Below are 13,061 nucleotides of genomic sequence, written 5' to 3' on the forward strand. Positions count from 1 at the left end.
CTTCAGATTCTGTGTCTCCCTCTCCCTCTGCCCCTCCCCTGCTCACACTTTGTCTGTCTGTCTCTCTCTCTCTCTCTCTCAATAATAAGTAAACATTAAAAAAAATTTTTTTTTTTTTTTTAATTTAAAAAGGCCACACTGAGGGCCGCCTGGGTGGCTTAGCGGGCTAAGCGGTCGAGTCTTGATCTTGGCTCAGGTCACGATCTTGCGGTTTGTGAGTTCAAGCCCCGCGTCGGGCTATGCGCTGACGGTGCGGAGCCTGCTTGGGATTCTGTCTTTCCTTCTCTCCGCCTCTCCCCTGCTTGTGCTCTCAATCTATCCCTCTCAAAAATAAACACACACTAAAAAGTTTAAAGTAAATAAATAAAAAGGGCACGCTGATGAGTGCAAAGACGCCTGTGAAATGGGACACATTGGAAGCCAAGCTGCTTGTGACAGTTCTTACCACACACCTGGAACAAAATAATCTTCAAACCAAACGTGAGAAGATTCTTAACGCACCTGAATTCACAAAGCCCGTCACATGCATGAGACATACATCTTTATGCAAATCAATCTTAAAGACGACAAATGAAACACAGTATTTTCCCCCAACCTTTTTTTTTTTTAATCCACAAGTGATTTCTTTGATTGAGTGGAAGAACCCTCCCTAGGGAGGGGGGAGGGGGAGCTGGGAAAGGCTGCTGGGAAATCGGCAGGTTCTGCTGATAGGTGCCGGACCTGTAGCTCCTCTTTCCACACGCCGGTGACACGCTCAGTCCCCTCCCTCCCTCCCCCGCGGCCCAGGCTTCAGCACCAGCGCCACAAAGACCGACCCCCTGGACAACCCGGGCTCTAGACCTGGCCACCTACTTCAACGTCCAGAGAGCCTAGACACAGCCAGCAGGTGTCGACTCGGGGTCTCGGGCGAGGCCCCGGGCTCGGTGGGGTTAAAAATCCCATAGCTGAATCTGCCGAGAGGCCAAGGCTGCGGCCCGGTGGTTCAGGGTGGCCAGCGGGGCCCGTCCATTCATCAGGGTCAGGCCCCAGGACACGCCAGCCATGGGGGCAAACTCCCCGGCCTTACGAGCTCAGAGATCCGCATCCGAGCTCTTGCGTCAGGACTCAGCGTCAGTGGGGCCCGGAGAAAGGCCCTCGGCCTCTCGGGGCTTCAGGTCCTCACCTGGGACCAGGCGGTGCTGCTGTCGGGCAGGTGGGAGAGGACCGCGTGGGTGGGAGGGCCGGGGGGCCACCCCGGCAGGCGCGTCTGCTGTGGGCTCACTGTCCCGAACGAGGGGACCTCAGCTCGCGGCGTGCAGCCCAGCGCGGCCGTGCGTTTACCTGGTCACTTTGGTGTTCATGAAGCACTGCTGTAAGGTATCTGCCAACCGCTGGTGCACCAGGGAGTAGCGAACGAACGCCCTTCCTCTTCCCAGAGATGTCCGGAGCTGGAAACGAGGAGAGCACGTGGCTGTGAGGAGCCGGGAGCCTGACCTCCAGTCGCCCGGAGGGCGAGGCCTGAAGCAGCCAGACCCCTTGGCGTCCTTCAGGGGAGAAGGACCCGCAGACTCCGGGGAACACGGCAAGGAAGACGCGTTCACGGGAGGCTCTGGGACATCGCTTTCAGGACGCACGTGTCATTCTCCCACCCCGGCTCCACCCGGAGCCCTGGGTTTGGCGTCAGATGGGACACCGTGGGAGCTCACTGGGGACACTTAGGAGAAAATGTGGCAGGTAGAGGAGGGGCCCCTCACACCAATATGAAGCGAGCTCGAGGAAGGGGCCATCTCGGTTTGCCTCATGTCCGGCTTAGTTTTGAGGTGCAGGGGAAGAGGCCAGGAGGCCGGCTGGAGCCCCCGTGGGAGGGGAAGAGAGAGGAGGGGAAAGGCAGGGGTGCATAGGGGGGACTTATAAGAAGTTCGGATGGATGTGTGATGGCCCACTTGGTGTTCTCACGAAACCATCAGTAAAATCGGGACGTGTCGACGCCGTCCCGGTCGGATTTAAGATAGGCCAGCTCTGCACTTGGTCAGAAGGTACCCAGGGGGTAAGAGAGAGCTGGGCTCTCTCGAGGCAGCCCGGTCACACTGGGGTAACAAAGAAAAGCATCGCGTGTGGCTCCGTTTCAGGAAGTCTGAAACGGACAGCACGGGAGGGTCCAGCTGCGGGCCCGCCTTGGAAACCTCACCCCACGGTGCCCGAACGTGGCTTCTCGAGAGGTTTCCGGGAGCTTATCGGGAGGGAGGTGGGCGTGCCGGCCAGAGACTCTGCTGTGAGGCGGCCAAAGCAGGGCTCTGCCAGTTGTGGGCACAGGCGGCCGGTTTGCGTAACGGGATTCATTCTCGATGTTTCGCCCCCAGCAGCTCCACGTGAGTGGGAAGGAATCCGGGGCCCCCTCAAGCTGCCATGTGTACCCTGCCCTGTCAGGCTCGGGGGTCTGAGCGGGGTAAGTACAGACCCCATACCCTCCTCACCCCGTCAGAGGTGAGAAATGTTTAACCTGGTGGCGGGGGACAGGGGCAGCCCCGTTCCAACCAAAAGAAGGTCCTGACACCCCACGCCATCAGGACGCCAACCGTGGCACGGGCTTGAGACAGGAAATCTGTGGTACAGCCTCAAGTACGGCCTTTTCGAATCGATGAGGTAAACATTCCGGTACGCAGCACCCCTGCAGCTCAGAGCTGGGGGTTTTTGGATTGCTGACTCAAGAAAACGATACCACAATATGAAGTAGCCTTAAAAAAAATAAAAAGGTGTGAAGCATCAAGAACAGGAGAGGCTGTGAGCCTCTTATTTTAAGAGAGAGAGAGAGAGAGAGAGAGAGAGAGTGCGCGCGCTAGTGGGGGAGGAGCAGAGAGAGAGGGAAGACACAGAATCCGAAGCAGGCTCCAGGCTCCGAGCTGTCAGCACAGAGCCCGATGGGCGCCTCGAACCCACAAACCGTGAGATCATGACCTGAGCCGAAGTCGGACGCTTAACCGACTGAGCCACCCAGGCGCCCCCCAAATTGATTATATATGTTACATATATGTGGAGTGATTCATTTAAAGAGGTATCTTGCAACATCCTTTGTACTCCGAGTGAAAACAGTGCACAGCTTTTTTTATTTTTTAGTGTTCTGAGGTCATGGGTTCATTTTCCTTACCTATCTCCTTAAATGCTTAGCACCTAGTCCAAACTTCGCCGCACTGTATCGAGAAGCTCTACCACAGCTGGAGAGGGCAGGAAGTCCGCAAGGGACTCCAGAGCAGATTCGGTTTCCTGCCAGGCCACTGTGCTGACACCCCAACGGCACGCTGCACCCTGGAAGGGAGCCTGTCCGTCTCGGAGAAAGACGCGTAGGCCAGGTTGAGCTTATTCGGAACCCCTGGAAGTGGCTGATTACAACCTTGGATGAGTTTAGCCTAAAGGGCTGATTCCCACCCCGAGGGGGCCTGAGGTGGGCCCAGCTATGCTCCTTACCCATTAACTTTTACTTTCTGGCTTGTCGGCTTTGGGCAACACTCCATCGGTACGGTTAACCCGAACACCCGGCAGCCCTGTGGCCTGGTGCCATTCCCGGGAATCCCCACCAAGGGTGCCTGCGGGGAGCACGGTCTACACAGCCTTCAGGAAACCGACAATGTCCGTGCAAGCAGGGAACGCTTTTTTGCTTGAGAAGTCAGCTTCCCTGGCCTTGGATCATCTAAAGGTCTGTGTGCTATGCAAGAGGTAGATTTCAGCATTTTGTAACCCAGGGCCGTGAGGACTAAGCTAAACTTATTTGCAGACTTCAGCTGTCTGAAGCCGTAAAGTCAAAGGCCTCCGGTGCTCTGAGGAGTGGAAGGCCGGACAGCGACACCGAGAACTTCTTCCAGACTTTCGGAGAGAAGGCAATGAGACCCTCTCTGGGTGGGTGACGCATGAAAATGCTCAAGACCGTGGCGCTGCATGGACGTTATGGAAATCCAAGGAACAGACGCCTGACAGCCAACGTCTTTCCTCCTTTTCCCAGATGTCAGAGGGTGGAAAACGCTCGACCCTCAGTGTCAACGTATCTAACGTATCTAATGCTGTCATTCTCTGTAAGAAGAAACCCCTCGGGCTCCAGCTGGCAGGCGGCGGGAAGAGATCTCAGAGCACCCTCTGAGGGCTACCTCAGAGCCCCTGGGAGGGCCACCAGGGGGCACAGCTGCCGGCTTTACCGGGACTTGAACTGTACTAAGGAGGCACTGAAAAGGAAGCTGAAAGGTAGAAACCCTTTAGGCCTCCCGCCCCACATCTAGGGGTTTAGTTGCTCCTGAACCTGCAAAGTTCTTCACTCCCAGAGGGACTAGGCTGAAGACAGAGAGAGAGGGAGAGACAGGGGAGAGAGGGGGACGGAGAGAGAGAGGGGGGAAGAGAGAGTGAGGAATAGAGAAAGGGAAGAGAAAGGGAGGAGAAAGGGAGGAGAGAGGGAGGGGGGAGAGAGGGGGAAAGAGAGAGAGGGGAGAGAAAAAGAGAGTGGCAGGGAGGGAGGAAGGGGAGGGAGGGGGAGAGAGAGAAGAGGGGGAGAGAGAGAAGAGGGGGAGAGAGAGAAGAGGGGGAGAGAGAGAAGAGAGAGGGATGGAGGCAGAGAGAGAAGAGGGAGGGGGGAGGGAGAGAGGGGAGAGAGGGGCGAGAGGGAGGGGGGGGAGGGAGGGAGAGAGAGAAGAGAGAGAGAGGGAGAATGTGCTGTTCCAGAGTTTTCTAAGACAGCAAAGCCCTGGCTTTCTGCTCTCCAGGGAAGCTGCTTAGCATAACCAGCGTTTTAAGAAACGTCTCCTGAGGTCTCACATCACTCTCTTCATTACAAAAACAAGTTTATTGGGCAAATTATAGGGAAAGCACCTAGTAAACTCTAAGAATTTTATCTAAGGAACTAATGTTTTTTAAAAGGCGGAGGCGTCCCGTGCTGCGTGCAACCCCTCCTCCCTCATGGTCCTGCAAACAGCCTCCAAGCAGGCAGACCACTTGTGGTCTAGGGAACAGGGTCAGGGCCGAGCCACCCCCGGGCTTGGTAAGCACTCGCTTGGGTGGCTTCCCAGAGCCCGCACCGGGCAGCAATTTCCTTACTTCTTTACCAGCCGTCCACCCCCCACCCCCACGTCCTCACGGGGCCGTCTGCTGCGGGGGTCCAGGTGAGAGGTGCTTCAGGCGGGGGCAGAGAGAGATGTGGGATCCTCAGCCACGCGCTTACCTCCGGAATCGACTTGACGAATCGGATCCCGTCATTGGCTCCTTTCACCTTGGCCAGGCAGGCACAGAAGTAATCCCAGTAGTCCTTCCTGTTGCCCAGAAGGGTGGCCTTCTCCTTCTGATCGAACTGCGTAGAGGAAGGGACAGAGAGAGGAGGGCCATGCCCACTGCTGTTCATCCCACCATTTAAACGATAAAGAACAGCAAAACCTTCTTAGTTACCCGGTGCTGGGCAAGGCCCTTCATTGGCAAAGGAGGGTGTTTTAATCTCCAATTCATGGATGAGGAAACAGAGGCTAGGAGAGGTTAGGTGGCCGGCTCAAGTCCACACAACTGGTGAGATTTAGGAATAACAGCCCCCCCCCCCCCAAAAAAGGTAACCCCTCTGTGCACCTTGTGGGGAGGAAGACCACCGAAGGGGGCTTAGTAACACAGGATGAAGAAATACAAGTGGAAAGTCTTCAGGGCAACACATGAGGGTCAACTTGGTCTCAACGCAGGGAAATGGGTTGGTGACATCTCATCCCAGTTACTCAAGTTCCAACACTGTTTTAATATGCGTGCAGTTAAGTTCAAATTGATGCTGGCTCTGAGTCATTTCAAATCCAAAACTAAAACCTAACTGAAAACAAAGAAGGTCCGTAAATCATTTCCCAACGTGAACCAGAACCAGTTGAAAAGGCAGGCGAAAGGTAAACTCTTCTAGCATGCTGGGGCCTCTCTCCCCAGGCCCTAGCAGGCTCTCATCCCTTACACAGGCTCTGGTGGGATGTGACGTTGCAAACTTAGGGTGTTCGGAATGATAAAGGTGCGTCTTTCTATAACATAGCATTTTGTAGTAGTTTTTCTGGTTATGGAAGTAAGACCGATAAATCGTTAGAAAATCCGGATAAAACTAAAAAAAAAGAAAAAGAAAAACTATAATGCCCAATGCCCTGTCCCTCGGAGAACTTCTGTTAACATTTTGGTCCACTTCCTTCCTGCCCTCTGTGATTGCCTGTGGTTTTCCACATCTGCAGAGTTCTCTAGATCTGTGTGGTTATGTTTTTTTTTTTTCTTTTAATGTTTTGTTTATTTTTGAGAGACAGCGCATGGGGCGGGGGGCAGAGAGAGGGGGAGACACAGAATCTGAAGCAGCCTCCAGGCTCCAAGCTGTCAGCACAGAGCCCGACGCAGGGCTTGAACTCACAAATTCTGACATCTCAACCTGGGCCAAAGTTGGACGCTTAACCAACTGAGCCACCCAGGCGCCCCTGTAGATCTGCGTTTCTTGAACCAAGCGGACAGAAGCATCACACTGTGAGCAAGTTCAAACAAAACTTCCTGGGTTGACCTCAGAGATCCCGATTCAGCAGGTCAGGGCGGGAACTGAGAATACATTTCTAACTTGCTCCCAGGTGATGCTGCTGCTGCTGGTCTGTGGGCCACACTTTGAGCAACAAGGATCTAAAACGGGGGCTTCTGGATCATCTTCAGTGTGGAGAACGTGTGACTGGGTGTGCATGCAACGCACGTCTGCCTGGGGACAGATTCCACAGCTTTTAACTAGACTCTCAAAGGGGTCTGTGACTGCCCTAAAGTGAAGATCCCTGCTATCCAGTGACCTCATGACCTGCCTTAAGATGACCTAAATCTCTAAAGAATGTTCTTGATTCCTACAATCATCCTAAGGGGCAACATTCTGCCTTTTCAGAGGCTTGCACTTGGGAAGCTCAAGCTCTCGCCGGGGACTGCACGGACTTTCAGTCTAACCAGCAGGGCTTGATGGCTCCACAGAGCTGTCTAACCCACATCCTGAAGGCTGATGAGTCACGCAAGAGAGAAACAGAACAGAGCAGAAATCAACATGGTAAGGGAGTCACTTACTTGAAGGAGATACTCGAGTTTGTAAGAAAACTTGTGTAAGCTGGTGCTGTCATCCGTGATGGGCTCCCCTGCTTCCTTAAATTCTTTGCTTAGCTCTGTCACGGCATCTTTAAGACAACAAACAGGAACGCGTAACTGACCTCGGAGGGAGAAACAGAATAACCCCAGGACGCGCGAGAAGCAAGTGGTCGATGATCGCAGAGCACCTTGGAAACAAAAAGCGATATGAAACGCTGGAGGGATGTAATGCCGGGCCTGAAGGCGTCCGGGTGGCCTGAGAGCCCCCAGGTAGGTATTCTAGAACAGCTCCCTGATGGGGCACACTTCTCGGCCATCCCTGTAGGCCTCCACCACGTAGGCCTGTAATATGCATGCAACACACGTTTGCTATGTGCACGGGTCACTCAGCAGGCCCCTGCCGGTGACTTCCAGGAAGCTTTGCCCTTCATTCCGGTCACGTTCCTTGTCGTTCTTCCCCAGAACCCTACTGCTCAGTACAGGATAAGTCCCGGCTTCAAGAAGCCCCAGAATGTGCAAATAAGACAACAATCCCAAGAACGACGACGACACCTGCTTCTGGGAGCTGAGGGCCCCTCAGGGGCCAGGCCTTTGCCCGGCCTTCTCACTGAATACGGCACTGAGGGGCAGGGTTGTTTTGTTTTGACAAACCCAACACGCAACTGGTCTTAAAGTGACCCCAATTTCCAGACTGTTAAAATGTGAAAAAACAAAAACAAAAAACCTTAAAGAATGATGAAGGCTGATGGGGCGCCTGGGTGGTTACATCGGTGAAGCGTCTGACTCTTGATTTCGGCTCCAGTCATGATCTCACGGTCCGTGAGATCGAGCCTCACGTCGGGCTCTGTGCTGACAGCACGGAGCCTGCTCGGGATTCCCTTTCTCTCTCACTCTCTGTCCCTCCCCACTCCTGTTCTTTCCCTCTCTCTCTCTCTCAAAATAAACAAACATTTTTTTTAATTAAAAAAAAAAAAGACTGATGAAGGCTGATATCATCATCCCTGTTGGCGGATAAGGAGCCCCTGGGGAAGTCAGAGCACTCGCCAAAGAACAGCAGAGCTGGAATGAGCACCCTGGTCTTCTCAAGGGCTTTCTGACTCCGGGGCTCGCCCCTCCACCTCTGAGAGAACTGACCTCCCTGTGCACAAAGAAAGGAAAACCACCTTGACTCTCATTTACGGCCTCTGCTGTGGGACAGAGAGACTGTGAGAAGCTGTGTTTGGTGTAGACACTGGGCAAAGCGCCCCCAGCTAGATGGCTGGGGCCCGCTGGACAAAACAACCTTCCCCTGGGACCTTCCTTCTTCGTAAGGAACAGGAGCTCCCAGGCACCACGGCTGGAAAGCAGGCCTGCCCGGCACTGAAGCTGAGCCCGAGCCGCTAAAATGCAATCGCTACCAACCCCTCAGGCAGAGGTCAGCAAAGGGCAAAGACAGGCTCTTGGGACTAATTGTCACAAGTGACTGCCGTCCAGTGGCACCCTCTAGAAGTGTTGGCCGCGGGTGGCTTTGAGAGCCGGGGGAGGGCCGGGGACCAGGGAAGGCACAAGCCTTTCCCCCCTCCACCACTCAGCCTGGATTAACGCTTACAACTTATCTGGGAACTCCTGAAATTTTGAAAGAAGGAGGCTTGGGTATGAAATACGAAGTTTGCCGCTCTAATCTCTGATAATCCAAATGCATTACTTAGGGATAATCTTAGTTTTATGTGAATTATACATCTGTGTCTGCCAACAATCTTGAGAAGTGGGTGTTACCGTCGAGCTGACCTCGCGCACAAAGAAAGCAACGGGACCTCGGAAAGGTGACGGGACTCATCCCACATCTTCCAGGGTTAAAAGGCAGAGCCAGGAGCTGACCCCAAAGCCCTCGTCAGTGCTGTCCCCAGGAGGACGAGTGGGCTGCCCTGTGCAGGCACGAAGGCTGTGCACTGCCCAAGGACCCCTCGCCTGGGGACGTTCCACTCCCATGCTAGATGCTGAAGATCTGTCGTGTGTTGATGAAGACAGTTACCAACAGATGCAAGGGAAGGGTCTTGAGAAAGTGGTGTTTCCAAGTGCTCAGCGGGCGGGTCAGATGGCCTTGGGATGCCAGAGATGACCAGAACAGTCGGGACAAGGGTGGGAAAGGGTACGTGAACAAGTGCCAATGTCTGGCCCCCTCCCTGGACCAGAGGCTCTAGCAGGGGTCCTCTCTTCCCTCCCAATAAAGACTCCTGGGTCCCAAAGTGATGCTGGAGAACCAGAGACTGACACGCAGAAAAGGTGGCCTCCTTCGTGGAGAAACTTCTCAAGGCCAGTGGTGAACTCAGATTTGCAGGGCCTGTCATTTCGCTTTCTCTGCGCGTGTGTGTGTATGTGTGTGTGTTTAGGCTGAAGGAGAAAAACCATCTACCGTTTTAGCTGGAAGTAGGCTGGTGTGGTTAAGAGTGTACACTCTGACACCTGGTGTGTATGCAAACCCAGGCTCTGCCCGACTGGATGTGTGACCTTAGGCAAGTCACTTAACCTCTCTGTGCCCCTCTCTGCATCTGTAGAATGGGGATAATGGTTCCTACCTCACAGACCAAACGTGAGGACATAACGGGCTACTAACGTAAGGCCTGGCACGTGTGGAACGCCATGTGAGTCTCGGCTTATTCGAGGCCCGAAGTGCTACACCAATGGGAGGCAAGCCTGACCGACTTTTCTCTCACCGACCTTTGACCAGCAGGGTGAGAAGCGTGCTGCGGCCGCCACTAGCCCAGCGGTCCTGGGTGTGACAGACCGCGGCTGCTCATCACTGTGCTCGCAGGTAGGAACCTGACTCAGGACGGCGTCGCCGTCATCTCCGTGACCTGTTAGAAGCGGTCAGCTTCAGACCGTCTGTAGCAACCGCGCGGGAGCTCCGAAGACCCGTCCGGACCAGCCCCGGTGAGCTCAGGCGGGCGGGAAGCTTGCCCAACTCCTGACCCTCGGCACGTCACCTAAAAGGGTGAGCTCGGTCCCTAGACCCTGCAGCCGGGAGAGAAAGCGGTCGGCTCCTCCCCTGAGCCTGCCTCACTCCGCGTGCACCGTCCCCGGCCCTTCTCCAGGGACACGGGAGCTGCGAGTCTCGTCCCTGCGCTGAGCTCAGGGGCGTCCGGGAGGCGGCGGGCCCAGAACTGCAGTGCGTCACAGGAGACAGGCTGTCCGCCCGCCAGGACTGGGTAGGACAACAAAACAAGAGAGACGGGTGTCTGGCCATCCTGCTGAGGCAGGGAGAACGCGGCCTCCCCAAATGGGCCAACTCCATCGCGGTCCGGAGGCCCGAGATTCCGCCAGACCGAACAGGGGGCTTGTAGCACTCACGCCCACACGAACTGAAAGCAGACCCCAGGCCCAGGAAAGGGTATTGGCTTGGGGCGCCTGGGTGGCTCGGTCGGTTGAGCGACCGACTTCGGCTCAGGTCACGATCTCACGGTTTGTGGGTTCGAGCCCCACGTCGGGCTCTGTGCTGACAGCTCCGAGCCTGGAGCCGGCTTCCGATTCTGTGTCTCCTTTTCTCTCCGCCCCTCCCCCGCTCATGCTCTGTCTCTGTCTCAGAAATAAACAAACATTAAAAAAAAAAAAAAAATTTTTTTTAAAAAAAGAAGAAGAAAGAAAACGGTATTGGATTTTGTTGACAAACTGGCTTCCCAGGGCCCTGAGAGGAGGCCCGGGCCAGCCGCCCCCGCCTGACACAGGGCGGACACCCAAGCCCCAAACACCTCCACGCGACGTGTCCCGAGGGCTCCAGTTACACCCCGTGTGACGAGGATGAGAGGGCGGCAGGAGCACGGCCCAGCTCCCCCACAGCCAAGCCTGGCGTGTCCCCTCCCCAACGGCACCTTGCAAATCGCGGATGATTCTCTGCAGCTGGCTCTCTGCGATGGGGGAGGCCATGGCCACTGGCTGCGGGCCGCCTCTCTCGGCTGTGCGCCTCCCGCCTGGGTCCGCTCAGCAGAGGTCAGACTCCATGGTGACACCTGGAGAGGGAGAGGGAGGCCGTGGAGGGCTCAGTGACAGACACAACATGAAGACAGGACGAGAGGGGCATGCCCCGGGGCCCAAAGTCGCCCCATCTGGGTGTCTTCCCTCAGCGGAAAGGGCTTGACCTTTCTGTGTGGGCCTTGCCCGGTGGGCATTCCCTGGCTGGCTTCTGACACACTTCTTTTCAGACACAATGACCTGGGTTGGGGCTTAAAAGGCGATAGGTTCAACCAAACAGCATGATTCACTGAGCGTCTCTCCTCTTCTCCGCTCTTAGGCACGACTGCCTCACCCTCCTTCCACCTTGAGAAATGCCTCCCAGGGGCTCCCGTCACCCTGGGGAGGCCAGACCCAGCCCAACCCACATTCAGACGGCCTGCTAAGCTGATGGTGCCGGCCACCACCAGACCCCTGTCTCCCCCACGCCCGGCCCCCTGTCCTCCCCAGGCTGGCTTCCTCTGACCAACAGTTAGTAACGTCTGGCGTCTGGCCGGTGGCGGCGGAGGCGAGAGGCTGAGGAGCCCTGGGGCTTCGGGACCAAAGAAAGCCAGGCTTGCCTTGTGGGGGAAGCAGCTCGCTCGTGGGGGCTCAGCAGCTCCAGCTGCCCAGAACCCAGCTCGGCCTGGCTGTGTAGACGCCGCCTGGCTTGCATCGGGGGCCCGGGCAACCCTCGGTCCAGTCAAGGGACACGGCTCTATTTTAAGCTTGGTTACAGTCCTCTTGCAGCTGGTGAGTCCTGAGTTACCAGCCCTGCTCGGGCAGCTGCTAAAGTGATTTAAGGACACGGTAGTGGCTGAAGACCAGCAGAGGTGAGGACACACGAGTGGCACTGGAGACAAGTGTGGGTATGCACGGGGACGCTCCAGTGTCCCTTCTACAGAAGGAACGTCAGAAATGGACGTCTCTAGGGGCGCCTGAGTGGCTCAGTCAGTTAAACATACGACTTCGGCTCAGGTCATGATCTCGAGGTTTGTGAGTTTGAGTCCCGCGTTGGGTTCTGTGCTGACGGCTTGGAGCCTGGAGCCTGCTTCGGATTCCGTGTCTCCCTCTCTCTCTGCTCCTCCCCAGCTTGCTCACACATGCACGCGCCCACTCTCTCTCTCTCTCTCTCTCAAAAATAAATAAACATTAAAAACAATTAAAAAAAAAGAATTGGGCATCTCCAATTCGTAGACGTCCAACACCAGGTTGTGTCATGCTTGTTGGCAAAAGCAGGTGGCGAGACTAGAGGAAGCCAGAGCAGCCACCACTGAGTGAGGGCCTACTGTGTGCTACGCGCTGGGTCCTGATAGGGGCTTTACACGCGTGATCATTTTCATCCCACAACCGCCTTAGTGGGGTAGAGAACACCAGCTGGAGAAGCCACGTAACTCGCCTAAGGCCGTGGGCCAATAAGGGGCGAATCGTGGTCTGGGCCCTGGTCAGTCTGATTCAAACCCTGTGGATCTTCAGCTCAGCATCGTCCCTACTGCAAATGGCCAACCCCTTCCGCGGGCTTCTAGGAACCGCCCTGAACTCCAGTGTCTCCCAAATAACGTGCCGCCACCCTGAGTGTTTCTCACACGTGCTGGCCCTCCCTTTCCCCCAGCCCTAGTCCCCTTCCTGCTCCAAGAGTCCAGGCACTATGACTCTGGAATAGAAACAGTCCCAGGTTTCAAGTTCCTCCAAATATTTACATAAGCATTCCAGCGTGAGCCGGAAGCAAGAAGGGCCTGTCACAGGGCGGATATGCCTTGGCCTATTTTTAACTAACAAGCTGGCACAGCTGGGACTCAGTGCAAACAAGGCCAAAGAGGGCTTCTCTGGCCTCGGAGGGAATGAGACGGGGCACACACACCAAAACCACACTCCCAGCGATTCCTGACATGGAGCCCAAGAGAGGCAGGGGGGTCCACAGAGAGCCCTCCAAAGCCCCTTAAGAGGTATTAGATACCCCCCTGTCCGCCACAGACACTACAACCGAGGGTGGGAGTGGGTTTCGAGAAGGGCAGACTGCCCATCCCTAGGCGGCTCTC

At 55.6% G+C, this 13,061-nt stretch overlaps 1 protein-coding gene and 1 long non-coding RNA gene across 3 annotated transcripts in view; both read right to left on the bottom strand.

Annotated features, from left to right (window-relative positions):
- The window catches only part of LOC128775635 (uncharacterized), a 198,824-nt gene that overhangs the window by 54,352 nt on the left and 131,411 nt on the right, over positions 1-13,061 (bottom strand). The gene's annotated exons all lie outside the window — the stretch shown is intronic.
- FYCO1 (FYVE and coiled-coil domain autophagy adaptor 1) overlaps positions 1-13,061 on the bottom strand; it is a 74,636-nt gene that overhangs the window by 52,405 nt on the left and 9,170 nt on the right. The window contains exons 1-5 of one of the 2 annotated variants that reach the window (XM_019416551.2): positions 11,604-11,730; positions 10,905-11,042; positions 7,042-7,148; positions 5,177-5,302; positions 1,321-1,427 (exon numbers count right to left, since the gene is read on the bottom strand). In XM_019416551.2, coding sequence (XP_019272096.2) covers positions 1,321-1,427; positions 5,177-5,302; positions 7,042-7,148; positions 10,905-10,959 — 395 coding nt within the window. In that variant the 5' untranslated portion in view covers positions 10,960-11,042; positions 11,604-11,730. Of the gene's footprint in view, positions 1-1,320; positions 1,428-5,176; positions 5,303-7,041; positions 7,149-10,904; positions 11,043-11,603; positions 11,731-13,061 lie in introns of those variants that run through there. The other variant, XM_019416550.2, reaches the window with a different exon arrangement.

The sequence above is a fragment of the Panthera pardus genome, unplaced genomic scaffold (assembly GCF_024362965.1).
Source record: "Panthera pardus isolate Hobbes unplaced genomic scaffold, ASM2436296v1 HiC_scaffold_8, whole genome shotgun sequence".
NCBI classification, from domain to species: domain Eukaryota; kingdom Metazoa; phylum Chordata; class Mammalia; order Carnivora; family Felidae; genus Panthera; species Panthera pardus.